The sequence below is a fragment of the Panulirus ornatus genome, chromosome 9 (assembly GCF_036320965.1).
Source record: "Panulirus ornatus isolate Po-2019 chromosome 9, ASM3632096v1, whole genome shotgun sequence".
Taxonomy (NCBI): domain Eukaryota; kingdom Metazoa; phylum Arthropoda; class Malacostraca; order Decapoda; family Palinuridae; genus Panulirus; species Panulirus ornatus.
This window is the reverse complement of record NC_092232.1, coordinates 30,284,698-30,305,476: the sequence shown is the minus strand read 5'-3', so window position 1 is coordinate 30,305,476 and position 20,779 is coordinate 30,284,698. Positions and strand designations below refer to the sequence as shown.

The window sequence follows — 20,779 nt, the reverse complement described above, 5'->3', positions numbered from 1 at the left end:
GGGGCAGGAGCAGGAGGGAGGGGGAAACAGAAGATGGAGCCAAGTGGGAAGTGCTCATTCTCCTCGAAGTCTTAGACTGAGGTGTCTGAATGTGTTTGTGGATGTAACCAAGATGAGGAGAGAACAGGTAGTATGTGTGAGGAAAGAAACCTGGATGTACTGGCTCTGAGTGTAATGAAGCTCAAGGGTAAAGTGAGATGATATATATATATATATATATATATATATATATATATATATATATATATATATTATCCCTGGGGATAGGGGAGAAAGAATACTTCCCACACATTCCTCACGTGTCGTAGAAGGGGACGGGAGCAGGGGGCTGGAAACCCTCCCCTCCTTGTATTTTAACTTTCTAAAAGGGGAAACAGAAGAAGGAGTCACGCGGGGAGTGCTCATCCTCCTCGAAGGCTCAGATTGGGGTGTCTGAATGTGTGTGGATGTAAACAAGATGAGAAAAAAGGAGAGATAGGTAGTATGTTTGAGGAAAGGAACCTGGATGTTTTGGCTCTGAGTGAAACGAAGCTCAAGGGTAAAGGGGAAGAGTTGTTTGGGAATGTCTTGGGAGAAAAGTCAGAGGTTAGTGAGAGGACAAGAGCAAAGGAAGGAGTAGCACTACTCCTGAAACAGGAGTGGTGGGAGTATGTGATAGAGTGTAAGAAAGTAAACTCTAGATTGATATGGGTAAAACTGAAAGTGGATGGAGAGAGATGGGTGATTATTGGTGTATATGCCCCTGGGCATGAGAAGAAAGATCATGAGAGGCAAGTGTTTTGGGAGCAGCTGAGTGAGTGTGTTAGTAGTTTTGATGCACAAGACCGGGTTATAGTGATGGGTGATTTGAATGCAAAGGTGAGTAATGTGGCAGTTGAGGGTATAATTGGTGTACATGGGGTGTTCAGTGTTGTAAACTGAAATGGTGAACAGCTTGTAGATTTATGTGCTGAAAAAGGACTGGTGATTGGGAATACCTGGTTTAAAAAGAGAGATATGCATAAGTATACGTATGTAAGTAGGAGAGATGGCCAGAGAGCGTTATTCCATTACGTGTTAATTGATAGGCGCACGAAAGAGAGACTTTTGGATGTTAATGTGCTGAGAAGTGCAACTGGAGGGATGTCTGATCATTGTCTTGTGGAGGCGAAGGTGAAGATTTGTAAAGGTTTTCAGAAAAGAAGAGAGAATGTTGGGGTGAAAAGAGTGGTGAGAGTAAGTGAGCTTGGGAAGGAGACTTGTGTGAGGAAGTACCAGGAGAGACTGAGTACAGAATAGAAAAAGGTGAGAACAAAGGACGTAAAGGGAGTGAGAGGTCGGAATGGGATGTATTTAGGGAAGCAGTGATGGCTTGCGCAAAAGATGCTTGTGGCATGAGAAGCGTGGGAGGTGGGCAGATTAGAAAGGGTAGTGAGTGGTAGGATGAAGAAGTAAGATTATGAGTGAAAGAGAAGAGAGAGGCATTTGGACGATTTTTGCAGGGATAAATGCAAATGAGTGGGAGAGGTATAAAAGAAAGAGACAGGAGGTCAAGAAAAAGGTGCAAGAGGTGAAAAAGAGGGCAAATGAGAGTTGGGGTGAGATGGTATCATTAAATTTTAGGGAGAATAAAATGATGTTTTGGAGGGAGGTAAATAAAGTGCGTAAGACAAGGGAACAAATGGGAACTTCAGTAAAGGGGGCTAATGGGAAGGTGATAACAAGTAGTGGTGATGTGAGAAAGAGATGGAGTGAGTATTTAGAAGGTTTGTTGAATGTGTTCAATGATAGAGTGGCAGATATAGGGTGTTTTGGTCGAGGTAGTGTGCAAAGTGAGAGGGTTAGGGAGAATGATTTAGTAAACAGAGACGAAGTAGTAAAAGCTTTGTGGAAGATGAAAGCCGGCAAGGCAGCGGGTTTGGATGGTATTGCAGTGGAATTTTTTAAGAAAGGTGGTGACTGTATTGTTGACTGGTTGGTAAGGTTATTCAACGTATGTATGACTCATGGTGAGGTGCCTGAGGATTGGCAGAATGCTTGCATAGTACCATTGTACAAAGGCAAAGGGGATAAAAGTGAGTGCTCAAATTAGAGGTATAAGTTCGTTGAGTATTCTTGGTAAATTATATGGGAGGGTATTGATTGAGAGGGTGAAGGCATGTACAGAGCATCAGATTGGGGAAGAGCAGTATGGTTTCAGAAGTGGTAGAGGATGTGTGGATCAGGTGTTTGCTTTGAAGAATGTATGTGAGAAATATGTAGAAAAGCAAATGGATATGTATGTAGCATTTATGGATCTGGAGAAGGCATATGATAGAGTTGATAGAGATGCTCTGTGGAAGGTATTAAGAATATGTGGTGTGGGAGGCAAGTTGTTAGAAGCAGTGAAAAGTTTTTATCGAGGATGCAAGGCATGTGTACGTGTAGGAAGAGAGGAAAGTGATTGGTTCTCAGTGAATGTAGGTTTGCGGCAGGGGTGTGTGATGTCTCCATGGTTGTTTAATTTGTTTATGGATGGGGTTGTTAGGGAGGTGAATGCAAGAGTTTTGGAAAGAGGGGCAAGTGTGCAGGCTGTTGTGGATGAGAGAGCTTGGGAAATGAGTCAGTTGTTGTTCACTGATGATACAGCGCTGGTGGCTGATTTGTGTGAGAAACTGCAGAATCTAGTGACTGAGTTTGGTAAAGTGTGTGAAAGAAGAAAGCTGAGAGTAAATGTGAATAAGATCAAGGTTCTTACGTACAGTGGGGTTGAGGGACAAGTCAATTGGGAGGTAAGTTTGAATGGAGAAAAACTGGAGAAAGTGAAGTGTTTTAGATATATGGGAGTGGATTTAGCAGCGGATGGAACTATGGAAGTGGAAATGAGTTCTAGGGTGGGGGAGGGGGTGAAAGTTCTGGGAGCGTTGAAGAATGTGTGGAAATCGAGAACATTATCTCGGAAAGCAAAAAATGGGTATGTTTGAAGGAATAGTGGTTCTAACAATGTTATATGGTTGCGAGGCGTGGGCTATGGATAGAGTTGTGCGGAGGAGGGTGGATGTGCTGGAAATGAGATGTTTGAGGACAATATGTGGTGTGAGGTGGTTTGATCGAGTATGTAATGATAGGGTAAGAAAGATGTGTAGTAATAAGAAGAGTGTGATTGAAAGAGCAGAAGAGGGTGTTTTGAAATGGTTTGGTCACATGGAGAGAATGAGTGAGAAAAGATTGACCAAGAGTTATATTTATTTTATTTTGCTTTGTCATTGTTTCCCGCATTAGCGAGGTAGCGCAAGGAAACAGACGAAAGAATGGCCCAACCCACCCATATACACATGTATATACATACACGTCCACACACGCACATATACATACCTATACATCTCAAAGTAGACATATATATACACACACAGACATATACATATGTTCACATCTACCTAATTCATACTGTCTGCCTTTATTCATTCCTGTCGCCACCCTACCACACATGAAAATGACACCCCCCTCCCCCCGCATGTGCGTGAGGTAGCACTAGGAAAAGACAACAAAGGCCACATTCAATCACACTCAGTCTCTAGCTGTCTTGTATAATGCACCGAATCCATAGCTCCCTTTCCACATCCAGGCCCCACAAAACTTTCCATGGTTTACCCCAGACACTTTACATGCCCTGCTTCAATCCATTGACAGCACGTAGACCCCATTATACAACATCATTCCAATTAACTCTATTCCTTGCACGCCTTTCACCCTCCTGCATGCTCAGGCCCCGATCACTCAAAATCCTTTTCACTCCATCTTTCCACCTCTAATTTGGTCTCCCATTTCTTCTCGTTCCCTCCACCTCTGACACATATCCTCTTTGTCAATCTTTCCTCACTCATTCTCTCCATGTGACCAAACCATTTCAAAACACCCTCCTCTGCTCTCTCAACCATTCTCTTTTTATTACCACACATCTCTCTTACCCTTTCATTACTTACTCGATGAAACCACCTCACACCACATATTGTCCTTAAACATCTCATTTCCAGCACATCCACCCTCCTCCGCACAACTCTATCTACAGCCCATACCTTGCAACCATATAACATTGTTGGTACCACTATTCCTTCGAACATACCCATTTTCGCTTTCCAAGATAATGTTCTCGACTTCCACACATTTTTCAACGCTCCCAGAACTTTCACCCCCTCCCCCACCCTATGATTCACTTCCGCTTCCATGGCTCCATCCGCTGCCAGATCCACTCCCAGATATCTAAAACACTTCACTTCCTCCAGTTTTTCTCCATTCAAACTTACCTCCCAATTGACTTATCCCTCAACCCTACTGTACCTAATAACCTTGCTCTTATTCACATTTACTCACAGCTTTCTTCTTTCACACACTTTACTAAACTCAGTCACCAGCTTCTGCAGTTTCACACTCGAATCAGCCACCAGCGCTGTATCATCAGTGAACAACAACTGACTCACTTCCCAAGCTCTCTCATCCACAACTCACAGCAATCTTGCCCCTCTTTCCAAAACTCTTGCATTCACCTCCCTAACAACCCCATCCATAAACAAATTACACAGCCATGGAGACATCAAGCACCCCTGCCGCAAACCAACATTCACTGAGAACTAATCACTTTCCTCTCTTCCTACTTGTACACATGCCTTACATCCTTGATAAAAACTTTTCACTGCATCTAACAACTTGCCTCTCACACCATATATTCTTAATACCTTCCATATATATATTTATTATACTTTGTCGCTGTCTCCCGCGCCAGCGAGGCAGCACAAGGAAAGAGACGAAAGAATAGCCCAACCCACCCATGTCCACTCCCAGGTATTCAAAACACTTCACTTCTTCCAACTTTTCTCCATTTAAACTCACATCCCAGCTAACCTGTCTCTCATCCTTGCTAAACCTAATACCGACACTTTTATTCACATTCAATCTCAACTTTGTCCTTTCCCACCCTTCCAAATTTAGTCACTAACTTCTGCATTTTCACACTCAAATCTGCCACCAGTTCTGTATCATTGGCAGACTCACTCACCAAGCCCTCTCATCTCCTATAGTCTCTCCAAGACTCTTACATTCACCTCCCTCAGCATTCCATCCATGAATAGATTAAACACCCATGGTGACACTGCAAACCCCTGCTGCAGACTGACCTCCACTTGGAACGATTTGCTCTCCTTTTCCTATGCATACATATGCCTTACACCCTTGATTAAAACTTCTCATTGCTTTTAGTAGCTTTCTTCCCTTACCATTATTCATAAGATCTTCCACAAGGCATCTCTATCAACCCTATAAGTTTTCTTTGGATCCATAAATGCAAAATACAAATCCATCTGTTTCTCTAAACATCTCTCTCACTTATTTTTTAAAGCAAACACCTAATTCATATATCCTCTACCAATTCTGAAACCACACTGTGTATGTGGGTGGGTTGGGCCATTTCTTGTCTGTTTTCTTGTGCTACCTCGCTAATGCGGGAGACGGCGATTAAGTACAATAAATATATAATAAATATTTCTTCTACAGTTCCTAACCCCATATTTTCATAGAAATGGATGTCAAAATATTGCATTATTCAATACAGTACAAACATATTTGGTAACTGTCTCATGCTACATAGCAACTTGACTCTATAACATTGTTTTTAGAGTTTTCTAGAGGAGAAGTGTGACACCAAGTTTATATGAACTGCCTGGGAATCATTCAGTGCACTCTCAAAGTTGTGTAGCTTCTTGCAGTCACTTGTCTCCAGTCAGTTCAACATACTATCAATAAGCACATTTGTCTGTACCTAAGAGCATTTAGAATTAGTTGTCAACAAGCACATCTGTCTATACCCGAGTGCATTTCAGAATTGTCAAAAAGCCAGCCTGTCAGTACCTGTGTACATCTGGGACAAATGTGTACTTGACTGATCAGTAATTGCAGATTCCTTTGTGGCTTCAGTTTGCAGCTCACCAAACCACTATCCTTTTGTCTTGTCTTACCAGAGGTATTCACTTTCAGTCATGGAAAGTCTGCATCATTAGGTATGAGTGGATTTGTAATAAGATTGACCTTGTCATCAGTTCCCTGGTGAGACTGCTGATGACGATCAAGTTAAAGCATCCAGCTGGGCCTCCTGAGACACGTTAGCAATCAGGGATTGTGAGTCTCTCCACGACTGAGACACTTTGGAGGAATCCTTCTCCCTAGACAATATTTTGTTTGCATAAAGCCAAGTCTTAGCATACATTGCAGAAATCACATCTGGTGTTAGTGTCACATTGCCAAGCCCTGTGGCCCCAGTGTTTACAATTTCTACAGAAAGTTGGCATCCCAGTGAAGCATTCATCCTGACAGAGGAAACAGCCTGGAATGTAGAGCTTGTCCTGAACTGTCCCACCTGGGAAGTGATAACTTGATTCTTCTTATCACAGATCACATTTCTCCTTGCCCAGATGAGAGGTGCACTCTCCTCTATTCCTTGCAATGGTAAGTGAGTAGAAAATTTTTAATAATGACCTGTGTTTTCATTACAACCTCAAGTAAGTGGATTTTAAGCTCTTCCTTGTGTAGGCATTCTACCTGGGTGGCCACTGATAATGTTTTCAAGTCTTTTGTGACTGCAATGATTTTCTTCTCAGTAAACCTATCGTGAAGTGCTAGATTTTTGTGTTCATAAAGAAATAAAAAATGCAAGCTCCTTTTTCACCATGCTACATGTGTTTGGGGAACTGTAACTTGTACCAGTCAGAACAGTAGGGATTGGGTACTCCTTTTTCATAAGGTGCTGAAAGACTTCTGTAACATTATTTAACTCCCATCCAGTTGGAGAATCTTCCAGTTTGTCACCAGGATCATCCATCTCAAGAATAGATTGTCCTCTTTTGAAGGAGGGAACCAGAAGGAACAATAGGCATAGGTGACCTAAAAGTAATGCCATGCATCAACTGGGAGAGGAGGGCTGCATTGCCTTTCAACATACTGAAATATCCACTCTGGGTATAGCCAGAGTAGCAGGAAATACCCAGTCACTATTTACTGTATGCAGTGCAGCTTCTATTATCAGCATACATGATCATACACAAAGCAGTGGCACCTTATGATATACAGGACACCATTACAACAATAATTCTAACTTAACACTCAAGAATCCTATACTAAAAACAGAGTGATCAGTATCCACCCCCTGAGCAGAAGGTGATGCTAACACTGCTATCATAAACATTTACACTCTAGTCGTGTTTTAGGGAAGCGAGAGGTGTTGACAGATGACACACCACATATGGATCACATGGCTCAAGTATGAGACTTAACAAAGACTTTTTTATTTCATTCTCGCTCATTTATAACATATTTTTGTCTTCTTTTAACACTCATTACACTCATATTCACAATATATCTATATTCTTATTCAATAATGAAAAAATAGCATGACAAAGCAGACTGGAAATCCAACTTCTTTGGTGGCAGTGAGTGGCTTAACATACTTCTTTGGTATGCAGATTTAAGACTACATTGTTGCATGTATATTCTATACTTAGGAGATAGGTATAGAAAATTAGTGATGGGGAATATAACCCTTCAAATCCAACAACATATCATATAACAACAGGACTTTCAGAAACGTAACCTTCTTGTATTAGAATACCTATACTGCAGTGTGCAGTTATACTGGATGGAAGACATTTTAAATTCCAGGTATAAGAGCTATTTGGTTAGCTAAATACTGGATGATAATTTTTTTTCTTATATTTTGGTACTGCGAATTTGTACCTCTATACAGGGCTCCCAAGCAATTTTACATATAAAGCCAAAGTTCACAAAGCATGACTTTCATGACTCCAAAACATTGATTGAGATTCAGTGGAGTTCACGACCTCTGAATTAAAACTTTTTAATTTTAAGAATAGATCTAACATTATAAAGTGTATTTATCATATTAATGTTTTGAGAATAACCTGAAGAAATACAAATGGATGGTGGTAACAGTGACAGACATTTTACCTGCTCACCACGTAATCATTTTCCAGAGAATTGGCATCTTCCTGGGAGGATGTTTAGTGACAAAACACAAACTTCGTGACCCCTAACTTAGGGAATCGCATTCTAGACAGGGGATTAACGAATGGTCTCTATCTTGTATAGGCAAAAGTGTCTTGCAGAATGTCTTTTCTCACTGTATACAAGGTGACTCAAGTTTAATGCTTGGACATCTAAGCACTGCTTGGTGGTTAGATGCAAAAGCTTGATGTGAGTTGTTGGCACCTGATAGATTTAAGATATCAACATTTTGCTTAAAGTACATATCCATTGCTAAGAGCTGGTGAACAAGTGTTAAAAATGGTGTGTGATCACTATTTATAAATGAGATTCTTTGCCTTTTAACAATGGCTCCTATAATTTTTGGGAAGCAGCAGACAAAGTCTATGTTGAAAAATAACCAGTTTTTAATACCTTATTCAACATTTCAAGGCTCAGAAAATTCTTCTGTATTTCCCTCTCTGCTTGTTGACAAGGGAATTAATTAGGGATACAGTAATGCATTCTAATTGTAATGAAATATACTAAAGTTTTATCCTGTTGCAATATAAATGCAAGTGATACATTATCTTTCTCTCACAGTCCAGATGCCATCAAAGTACCAGAAAGAGAGGAACAAGCCTAGAGGAGTTGCCAATCGCATGGCAGGGCTTAACTGGGTTCGTGAAAATGCCAAGGATGGGGTTTTATACTTTGCTGATGATGACAACACCTATGACATTCGCATCTTTGAGCAGGTTGGTTTCCAAGAAATAATTTTCAATGGTTCTGAATTTACATCCACATGCCTTTGCTTGCTGAAGACTATCCACAGTTATATGCATATGATTAATTAATCATATAACCCCATGATCCCTTATATGGGATTCCTGCAACTTCATGTTTACACTCAAACCAGGAGGGGAAAAGATGGACTCTTCTGGAGTTGGAGGCTTCTTGATAAGACAGTGCTTCTTTCCACCCACTGATGATACAGTCTTGTTGAAGATGACTTTTCACATATGGTATAACATCATACAGGTGGAATCCAGTATAAGAATTACTTCCCAAACCACAAAAATCAACACATAGGTCTTAAACACCCTCAGGACACAATGGTACCAGATTTGCACAAGAAAAGATTCTCTTAGTATCCTCTATGAACAGTTCATCTGCTCCATCCAAAACTACAACTCCTATCTGGCCATTCACTCTGACTATTGCTAAGCTGAAACCAAACCAAAGCACTATGAACAATCACTGGCTACCTAAAAACCACAAACATTCCACAACTGCAAAATGAGACAAAAGTACCTCCAGTACAGTATCACCTCAATATCATTGGCATTCACTTCTTTGTAGCCACTAGAATCCTCCCACCCAAATCACTTTATAATAGTTTTAGTGTTTTAGGGTATAAATGCATGTCCATTCATCTCAGCAACTAAAGTTAGCAACTAAGGTGACATCCCATGAAAGGCATTTTGCAAAAGCAATGGGTATGAGTAAACCAGTGAGGTAGGTAAGTGCACTTGTAGCCTCATTTTAAACTTAATGGCAGACCCATCCAACCAGTCTCATTAATGAGCACAGAAAATTTGCTCTCATGAATTCGTTTTCAGTGCCATATACCTCCAATTTCCAAAAGCTTAGATTGTGATATTTTGCAGATATTACATTTGAGAATTGGGTTACAGGTTTGCGTAATGTCAAGTAAGAGAGCCTAGTTGCAACAAATCTGAGAAATGTACCTTTATATTAACAGTGTATAAAAAAGAATTTTAATGAAAATATAAGGTATTTCTATATAATGGCTTCTAATAATAATGTCCTGGGAAAATTTTATTCAGTCTGTATTTCACTCAATGGCAAAAATCTTTCGATCTGTATCCCATCCACTGGTAATTAGCTTGTAATCAAAAGGCATGTGACCAAATGCTTACTTTTGCCACCATCATCTCTGCTTTTACCTAATACTGTATTGGGTATTTCCTGACTCCAAAATAAGTGTAACATTTCATCATGTCTGCAAAGGTATCATTTTCCATTGTATTGGTTACATAAGCTACACCAAATCACAAAATATTCATTCATATTGGGTGACACACATATTATAGCAAATAAAAAAATTTCCAAATTGGAGGTGGAAGGATGGAGAGAATAGGATTTTGAACAATTAGGACCTGAATAAGCAGGATGGTGAAGGTCTTGCACAGAACTGAGTGAACTGGAATGGTGTGGTATACTGGGGTCGACATGCAATCAATGGAGTGAACCAGGGCATGTGAAACGTCTGGGGTAAACCATGGAAAAGTCTGTGGGGCCTGGATGTGGTTGGAGATCTATGGTTTTGGTGCATTACACATAACAGCAAGAGAATAAGAGTGAGCAAATGTGGCTTTTCTTCATCTGTTTCCTGGCATTAGCTTGTCAGGTTAGATTGTGAATGTACATGGAGAAAAGTTGGAGGAAGTAGAATATTTTATATAACCTAGAAGTGGACTTGGCAGTGAATGGAACTATGGAAGAAGTGAGTCATAGGATGGGTGAGAGGTGAAGTTTTGGATCAGTGAAGAATGTGTGGAAAGAGTGATCACTATCTGGGAAGGCAAAAATGGATATATTGAGGGTATAGTAGTTCCAGTAATATCATGTGGATGCAATGCATGGGCTATGGATGATGATGTATAGAGGACGATGAATGTTTTGGAAATGAAATGTTTTAAGGATAATATATGGTGAGAGGTGATTTGATTAACAAATATAAAGGCAAGAGAGAGGTGTGGTAATAACAAAAGTGTAGATGAGAAAGCTGAAGATGGTGACCAAGCTGAAGTGGTTTGGTCAGATGGAGAGAATGAGTGAGAAAAGGTTAACAAAGAGATTACATGTGTCAGAAGTACAGGGAAGAAGAAGGGGAGACCAAATTGAAGGTGTATGGGTGGAGTGAAAAAGATTTTGAGTGATCAGGGCCTGAACATGCAAGAGGGTGAATGGCATGCATGGGATAGAGTGAATTGGTATGATGTAGTATGCAAGGGTTGAAGTGCTTTCAGTAGCCTGAACCAGGGCATGTGAATTGGCTGGAGTTCATGGAAAGATATGTGGGGCCTGGTTGTAGATGGGGAGCTGTGGTTTTGGTACATTGCACATGAGAGTTAGAGAATGGACGTGAGCAAATGTGGCTTTTCTTTGTTCCTACACCTACCTTGCTAATGTGGGAAATGGTGACCAGGTATGAAAAAATATATATCTTTTATATATATATCTTTTTTTCATCCCTGGGGATAGGGGAAAAAGAAGACTTTCCACGTATTCCCTGTGTGTCATAGAAGGTGACTAAGGGGGGGCTGGAAATCCTCCCCTCCAGCTTTTACTTTTCCAAAAGAAGGAACAAAGAAGGGGGCCAAGTAAGGATATTTCCCTCTTAGGCTCAGTCCTCTGTTCTTATCGCTACCTCGCTAATGTGGAAAATGGCAAATATGCTTAAAAAAAATCTCTTTTACCCAGTCCTCACCAGTAGGCTGATACCTAATTCATGAATTGATAGAAATGGAACAGGTATTGAGATAGAAATGCTAGCATGGGAATGTTATCTTTTAAGGTAACTTATTGTTCAACATATACTTAGTTAATGATATAAATTGTATTTTTTGTATATTCTTTCTAAATAGTTCCCCTCAGCTTGTTAATTCAAGGACTTATAATTATTTGCATATTCAAAAACTGATGGAGAAAAACTTAAGTAGTAAGCCAGCTTCCCCCGCCCCCATGCAGATAAGGGGGAATAATATTACCATTCCCATATGACATGGGAGCTAAATAAAGGTGCTAAGGGGAATGTAGGATGTAAGGCTATCACTGTAGATGTGAAATTAAAGTTGCTTCAGAGGCTGATGACCATGACAAACTCACAGCTATATCCTATCCATTTAGAGAAAAATATTGAGGAAGAAGATTACTGTACACATCTGCAGTCTAAAAATAGAAACATACAAGCATTTTCCACTTTCATATTAAAGGTGACAGAAGGTACTAAATTGTTAAGTAAAGAGAGAAATGTTTGTAAATTTTTGTTTGTTGGCCAAACACAAAGAACATGATTATAGTTGTACCAAGATGCTGCATGCAAGTGGCAGTCTTGTGCAATAAGTCACCTGGAATGAGGCTGTATGACTGTTAGTGGCCTGAAACGGGGACACCCTTGAAGAGAACCATCCTACCTCAAAGTGGCTCATTACTGTGTTCCCACTTGAAGGACACCTTCAACACTGCAAAATCCCAATGAAAGAGTTCTTAGAGTTGCATTACCAATTACATATAAAGTTGTTAGTTTTGGAAAATATTATTGTTTAGGAGTTTTTGTTAAGCAGTGTTGAAAGTGTGCTCTGTAACTACATTTCATAAGCAACCATTACGATGAGCTTACCTCTTGAGTATCCATGCAGAATGTGATTCAATACTTAGAGTGATGAAATAAAATGAAATGTTGTGCCTTAACATTCATTGTACTTATGTTGTTCTTTAACATGTATTATACTTTGCAGTTAATGTTCATAAAATCATCTTTTCTGTGCAGATGAGGTGGACACGGAAGGTCTCAATGTTCCCAGTAGGATTGGTGACCAAACTTGGAGTGTCTACACCTATTGTAAAGGATGGAAAAGTGCTTGGGTTTTATGATGGCTGGATAGCCAAGCGTAAGTTTCCCATTGACATGGCTGGGTTTGCTGTTAACGTCCAGTACCTATTGGAGCGGCCCTTAGCTGCCATGCCATACAAAGTTGGGTATGAAGAGGATGGATTTATGAAAAGTTTGGGCATAAAAGCATCTGAAATAGAGCCACTTGCATTTAATTGTACAAAAGTAAGTATTAAACATTATTTTTCTTGGTAATGATCAAATAAACTGTGATGACAAAGTCAGCCTTTGCATGAACTGTATTAATTTTGATAAGACTCCTGGTATGTTCACCTTCTATCCCTGCTTCAGATATAGGATTTGGAAGAAATAATTTTCTCTGTTTTATGAGCTTGCCACTCATTTAATATTTATAGCATCTTTATAGCAATTATAGGTATGTCATGCATCAAGCCCTTGTATCCAGTGAGAAAATCATACATGTGATATATTGTTAGGCATTTAAAGAACATTAATCTAAAATGATGTTCATGACTGGGCAGGAAACTGAGCTGATCCAAAATTTTAAATCTCTCTCTCTGGGTTTAGTCTGTCTTGTGAGCTGTGTGATTATTCTCTGATTTCTTGGGGTTAGAAACCTCTACTCCCACCCTCTGATAAGGTTTATGCCTGTCACCCCCTAATAGCCACCTTTCATTAGTTGCAAACTTCACCTTAGCCCAGGTTCCCCCCTTCCCCCCCCCCCCATTTGTAACCTTTGTACCCTTTAACCAGCCATTCTAGTCACCACATAATTTCAGGATCCCCAGATGTATTGGATCATTCCTTGGCTTATTTTTTGTTTGGCTTATTCAGCTTATCTTGGCCTATACAGACTTATCAAGGATGAGTATCCTCTATTATTTGCTTAGAATGGAACCTGGAAGGATGACAAATTGTTCTTGTATATTTTACACTTATGACTTAATCATTACCTTTTTTATGTTTTAGGTTCCAGTCATGGACAAAAGCCTACATTGAGGCTTGGCCTTAACTAATATATAAAGAGGTTAAAGAAAGGGAAAATGAAGAGACAAGGAAAGTGTTTACGAATTTTGGAGGGAGTGGAATGCCTGTCTTTTAAAAAGTGCCAGGTTATAGTTACCGGGAAAGACATGAGAGGGTAGAGAGTTCCAAAGCTTCGAGGTGTAGAGAAAGAAACAGTTATCACACAACCCACCCTTGAGCTGCTAATGGCTGCATAATAATCATGTGATGCAGAAGCTTGCCGAGTATTGAGTACTCTAGCTAGTGATGGGGGCCAACAAGTAGCCAGCTTTCAGGTGAAAAACCAAAATAATGCCTATAGAAGAGGGAAAGTGAAGTTTTAAAGTTTGACAAATACTCCCTCTCTCCCCCTTCTACTTTCAGTAAGAACCTCCATATATGGTGAATTGTTCGTGAATACTTTGTAACGTTATGAAATTATTACATATGTTAAGTGTTACCATTTATTCATACTAAAAGGTGACTGGTCCTCCCTCCTTACCCATTTTACTCTCAGTTGGAACATGGACAGGTTGTTTTTCTTTCTTTCTTTACAATGGAAGTTTTTAGTGTATAGACCCCTTTACAAGGGGAATATATATGGGCAGAAACTAGAATGATGTCATCCCAGAATGATGATAATGATTTAAGCCCAGGTGTTATGCTAATCAGGGTTGGACACCAGTCAGTTAAGCCTTCTTTTATTTGTCTCAGTGACTGACTTTGACTGGCCTTTTAATAGACAAAAACTCTAATAGCCTGATCTTGGGATAAGTGTTTCTTTTCTGTTTCACAGACTGTTTTCCTCATATTGGTAGATAAGAATCATTTAGCAAACGAATATGGTTGTTCTACACCTCAACAATGTAACAGTGAGGGATAAGGCCTCCCTGCTGGACCTATAAGCTGATAATGGTATACATCTATTAGATATTTAGATAGGGAAAGGAAAAGTGACAGTGGCTCCTGTCACCAGTCAGGTCATCATTTGACAGTGGACGCTCTTTTTGGGTTAATATGGAAAACAGTTATACCTCGCTGTACAGATGCTTTTAATTTTATTGTTTGGCTGATAAAATCTAAAAAGAAAATTCACAAGCTTGCACTACCTCATCAGTTAGCTTGCAGGGACTCTATGTTGTGCTGAAGCTGAGAATAAGCACAACCTTAAGTCAGACTGAAGTACATTAAATGCCATCTTTACATCTTTTCCCCTTGAAGTAGCTACTATTCATCAGTCTGTCATAGTTTGAAATGGTACCAGAAAAGAACACAAGTCTTTACTTGTTTTCTCCACAGTTGTGTGTATTGAGATGTATTTACAGAAAAAACAAATGTATATACATCATGAAATGGACTCAAACCTAGTTCTTTTTGTGTTGTGTCCATCCTACCCTCATCTCAATAAGGACTAACATAGACATCAATCTATCACCGTACCAGTGGTGTGACAAACATATCTAAAGAGGGACAAATGTATATACCCCGTGGGTCAGATTTAAACCTTGAGAAGGAAGCCAGCTACCTCGGCCACATGGAGGTTAAAAGACACAGTTGCTAGTTACCTAGTTTTTTTTTTTTTTTTTTTTGCTGTGTCCCAACCTCATCTCTGTGGGGGTAAAATGGACTTTATTTTACTGCAGTACCAATGGTGCAACAAATATATCAGGAGAAAGACAAATGTATATACACCATGGGTCAGAGGATTTATACCTTGGGAGGGAAGCCAGCTACCTTAGCCACATGGAGGTTAAAAGACACAGCAACTATTTACCTAGTGATTTTTGTGCTGTGTCCCAACCTCATCTGGGTGGGATAACATGAACCTTAAATTGTTGCATCACCAGTGGTCCCAGGGTTCAAACCTGACCCTGTTGTGAATATTTTAAGTCCATGATAGAAAAAGACACAAAATGTAGGAAAAGATATATTGAAAGTACACTGAAATTGATATAATTGAAAGCCATACATGAATTTTAACCAAATGCTTTGTTGAATACATAATTTCATGCATATCTTATGGTTTGCAGATATGGGTTTGGCATACTCAAACAAAGAAGAATGAACCTGCTTCTCCTGTTATCCAGAATAATGCTACCATTGGTAGTAACCTCGACATCATTAAGGAGCAATTGTGGAAAGGTCCAGGAACAAAGCAAAATACTAAGACTAAAATGAGGAGCAAAAGAGCTCAAGATGGTAGTTAAAAACACTGAGAGAGAAGTAAAGCAGTGAAAAACATGAAAGAGTATCTCACTAAATGTGCTAAAACATTAGAAATATGTGAGAGATCACATCGTTACCAGTAATGGATAGTTATTTTTAAAATTAGCAATAGAACAAATGAAATAAAAAATGGAATTCTCTAATGGTCTCCCTCATCTATTCTGTACTAAGGGATACATTCTAGATGGGTATGGTGCAACATCAACATATTTTGGTTTCCATAATAAAAGAAGGGAGGGGATTAAGTTTCAGCCAATGCCAAAGTCCTTCTTTTGATGAAAATTCTGTACTGTGTTAAATTACTATGCATACATTAATTATTATATCATAGAATGCTGTATATGCTATTCGATGGACTTCATGAATTACTTAATAAATATTTTTTTGCTTGAGGAAAGGCACACATCAGGTGGATGTAGGAGTGGGTGGTGTATGGTCAGAACTTATAGATGTCATGTTATGATCATTGACAAATTACTTGTGAAGTCACTTTTAACACTGCATGTAATGTTGGTGAACATGACAATCATGAAAAAATACCCAATTTCAAACATGCAAACCTTAATGATTTTTGCACTGCACTTGACAGGCAAACCTGGGATGATATAGTCAGTGACACAAACATAGCTTGGTAAATTTTCAGTAAAACCTCTAAAGTTGTAGAGGGAAAATACGTGCCAGTGCATAGTAGATGGTTTATTTCTAAAACGAAGCCAAGGTGAAGGAATGGTGAAATAGTGCCAGTTGTTAAAGAAAGTAACTCATAAGATATTCAAAATGACCATAAACAACATAAGTAAATTATGTTAATCTGAGTAGAGAAAGCAAGAGAGTTATATGACAAAGTAAATGTCAGCATGAAGTGTATATTTCTAAAATCAGCAAAAGAAACCAAGGAGTTTTACAGTTATGTTAGAAGCAAGAGAGACAACTTAGTCAAATGGTCCACTGAACTAGCTCAAGACAATGAAGCTATGGCAAAAATTGTAAATGACTTTTTTTTTAATATGTATTTACAATCAAACACAACCCATGACTCAAATCCAGCTTCACTGATAAGAAAGGAAAATGTTCTTCAACAAACTGACATAAAAGCTGAAGATATACTGTCAACAATAAATGTAATGGAAATGAATAAAACAGGAGGCTCTGGTAAGTTTTACCCGAGGACAATGAAAGAGGCAAAAAAATGAGATGGTTACACTCTCGATTGCCTTTTCCAATAAATCATTTACAACAGCAAAGTTCCAGATGAATGTAAGTTTGCCAGTATAACAATGAAAGTTTGCTAATGTAACACTGATATTCAAAAAAGTAATAAATCACTACCCAGAAACTGTCATCCACTTAGCTTAATGTCTGGTTGGGAAACTTATGGAAGCCATCATTCAAGATAGAATTTTAAGCCATTAAGAGGAACACCACTTAATAAATGATTCTCAGCATGGTTTTCAATGAAATCACTCAAATCTGAAAAATTTGATTGATTTCTTTTATGTTATAATCAACGTGTATGATGAAAGTGAAGTAGTAGATGTCATCAATCCAGAATTTCAAAAACCATTGTATACGGTTCTGAATCAAGGGTTACTCGCAAAAACTGATTCACATGGCATGAATGAGGTTGTACTTTGCTGGATAGGAAGTTGGTTGACTGACCATAAACATAGGATTGTGATTAATGGTCAAGCCTCAGAATGGTTAGATATAATAACAAGACATGAATCGGTCTTGGGACTGGTTCTCTTTCTCATATGTTATTGATACTGATAATGGGCTGCATTGCAAGACATCAAAATTGGTATCACTAAGGATGTTGATCCTAGGATGTACAGTTTACTTTTTCCTGCCCTTATTTAAACTGGTTGGCACACTTTATCAGCATGTAGAGATGTCTTACTTTATAAGAAATACAATTTGCAATGGATATGTATGAACCTGACGTGCACGATTGAAACACTACGAGCAAATTAAAGACAGTCTTTAAGGCCCTTCAGTGAACCTAGCATGCACACTCACAACACCTCTAGCAAATTAGTGACAGTCTCTGAGGCACTAATGGTGATGATTTAGTGGATGTTGAACTATTGTTGCTTGGAAAAATCCCCTTCATGTCAGTCATCCACTGGTGGTGGCAAAGAACAGATGAAGATGGAAGTGTCAACAAAATCAGCAGACCATCGATTAGGTGTCTGCAAGGCTGTGTCATACAGCAAAAAAATAAGGAAGTTAATTTAGAAAATGTCTTTTCTTTTTTCAAACAACAAAAAAAGTTAATTTACATGATGTCTTTTCTTTTTTCATAAAAAAAAAAGGTTAATTTACATGATGTCTTTTCTTTTTTCAACTCCTTAATATTTCCTAATAACTGAAGACTAAAATAATTTTTAAAATTTTATGATAACTTTCCATCCTGGGGACAAGCTAAATTTTCTTGGCTCCATTCTTTATAGATAAATGCCAATTGATGCAAAAGTTTGTGAAAATAGAACAAAAACAGAAATAAAGTGGCCAACTATGGGAGTGTGTGAAAGGAGAAAGTTCATAGTGTGAATACAAATAAGGTATTTAGATGGGGAAAGTTTCAGTTTAAGTTTAAATGGCAAGAACCTGGAGGAAGTGGAGTGCTTTAGATCCCTGGTATTAGACGTAGCAGCAGATGGAACTTCGGGAGTCGAAATGAATCATAAGGTGTGAAGGGGGCCAAAGTCCTAGGTGCATATAAGAGTGTGTTAGAAGGAGAGGTCACTGTCTGCAAGTGCAAAGACAGGTATGTTTGATGGTATAATACTCCCAATGATGCTACATGGTGTGCAATTTGAGCCCTGAATGTAAAAGAAATGGAAGAGGGTGCACATGTTACAATGGGATGCCTGATAAAATATATGTGGTGTGAAGACAAAACCTAGTAACTGGAGTAAGACTGGAATAGCTGACCAGGGAGTACTGAAACAGTTTGGACATAGAGTGAGAGTGAGTAAAGAGAGATTATAAGAGGATATACATGTCAGTATGGAGGGACAAGAGGAAAGTGTAGAAAGAGGAGATGGAAAAATGGAGTGAAAAAGACATTGAATTGTTGGGGGCCTTAACATTCAGGAGGTTGAGAAGTATGTAATGGGAAAGAGCAGACTGAGGTGATATTGGGGAGGTAGGGATTTCAGGTGCAGTCAGTGGGTTTAATACAAAATGGTCAGGGGAAACCATGCAGTGGTCTGTGGGGCTTAGCTGTGGATAAGAAATCTGGTTTTGGTGCACTATACATGACATTTATAGAGTGGATGTGAACAAATGAGGCCATTCTCTTGTCTGTTCCTGGTGATACCTCACTGAATATGAAAAATGTGAATTAAATTAAAGTAACAATAAAGAACCTAGTCAATGTGGAAACAGCAACCTTGAATCCAAGTATCTTAACAAAAGATACATAAGTGATCACCTGCCATCACCAGGTTTTATCAACACTGAAACTGAAGCATGAAATCAATCAAAGTAGAATGATAAGCCAGAATAAATTACAAAGAAATGAATAATTAAAAGTAAAAAGAACAAAAGTCAGTCACAAAACTATTACTTGCTTACTACTTGCCCTAGGAGTCCCTTTTAAGGCTCCAGCAGCACTCAAGAAGCCAGCAATATCCAATGGTTGGATTTTAGTTGTGTTATGGGCATGAAGGATCTTGGGATATGTTGAAATGGTGTCTGTAGTGTTGCAGTGATGGATGATGCCCAGAGGATAAGTTGGAGTGTTAATTGTGTTTGTCTGGGATGTGTGCTTTCTTTTGGGTGTGTGTTTTAGTTTAGTTAGTGCTTATTGGGATTTTCAATGTGTGTGATCTGCCATTGTATATTTACAAGGGGTGGGGAATCTGTTAGTAGACATTACTGATGTGTGAGACTGGGGTAAGCTTTTTATCTCTACCTAGGGGTTGGTTGGTAGCTGTAGAGTAGTTTGGGTCACAGGGGTATAGAGCCTTTGCATAGAGTTGGGTGCCAAGCATGTTGAGGTGGATCTATATTAGAGGAACTTTGTTTCACTGTGAAGATGTTGAGTGTTTTGGTTACTAGTCAGCCAGTGATTGTTCTTAGTGCATTTAAATTATGTGGTTTGCAGCTTTGTTTTACTTGCTTCAGAGAATAATTTATGGTGAAGTATATGAATGGTTTGTATAAGATGTTAAAGGATTCATATTCTTTTCCAAATATGGTGCCACTTAGTGTTCTAGGGGCATTTAGTTTGTGTGGCTACTGTGTAGATGATACTGGTGTGAGGAGTGAATGTCATTTAAGTGTCTCATGTGATGGTGTTTTGTTCAGCGGGAGAGAAATGATTTACATAATGTATAATGAAGTAACAGACCATCATGATATGGTGAACTATTTACTTTTCAAACATTAAAACTATGTACTTAATCATAAACATTATGAGTAGAGTATATGGCATCTAATCTTAAACACTAAATTTACCTGATGAAAGAGATAAGCATTCAGAATTCCCACTACTGTGTTCATTGAGCACCGTAGTCACCAACATTTGACCCAGGACCAACAATGGGTCAAGCATGTCATCAATGAGTCTTGGTTCAAAACTTTCAGTTCAAAATATTAACTATATAAATGGTGAATATCAAGGTAGATTATATTTCATTTACTTTTTCAACACATCTCTTAACTAGATTTTTACCTAATGCATGAATTAATAATTATCAACGTACCTAGTAAAATAATGGGATAATGGGTTTAAACATTCAAATTATATTTCAAGTTACAATACACTGTTACACTCTTACCAACGTGAGGCGAAGGATATTCGAGTACATAGTATTCGAATAGTCATTTCCCTATTAGAGGCAATCATAGCCTAGCGGTAACGCTCCCGCCTGTTGCACAGGGGTCCCGGGT

The 20,779-nt window shown here is 38.8% G+C and overlaps 2 protein-coding genes across 2 annotated transcripts in view; one reads left to right on the top strand and one right to left on the bottom strand.

Annotated features, from left to right (window-relative positions):
- LOC139750308 (galactosylgalactosylxylosylprotein 3-beta-glucuronosyltransferase P-like) overlaps positions 1–18,203 on the top strand; it is a 156,961-nt gene extending 138,758 nt beyond the window's left edge. Inside the window, exons 5-7 of the mRNA XM_071664949.1 lie at positions 8,587–8,741; positions 12,563–12,850; positions 15,682–18,203. Coding sequence (XP_071521050.1) covers positions 8,587–8,741; positions 12,563–12,850; positions 15,682–15,858 — 620 coding nt within the window. The 3' untranslated portion in view covers positions 15,859–18,203. The remainder of the gene's footprint in view (positions 1–8,586; positions 8,742–12,562; positions 12,851–15,681) is intronic.
- The window catches only part of LOC139750309 (coiled-coil domain-containing protein 39-like), a 512,953-nt gene that overhangs the window by 406,506 nt on the left and 85,668 nt on the right, over positions 1–20,779 (bottom strand). The window lies entirely within an intron of this gene.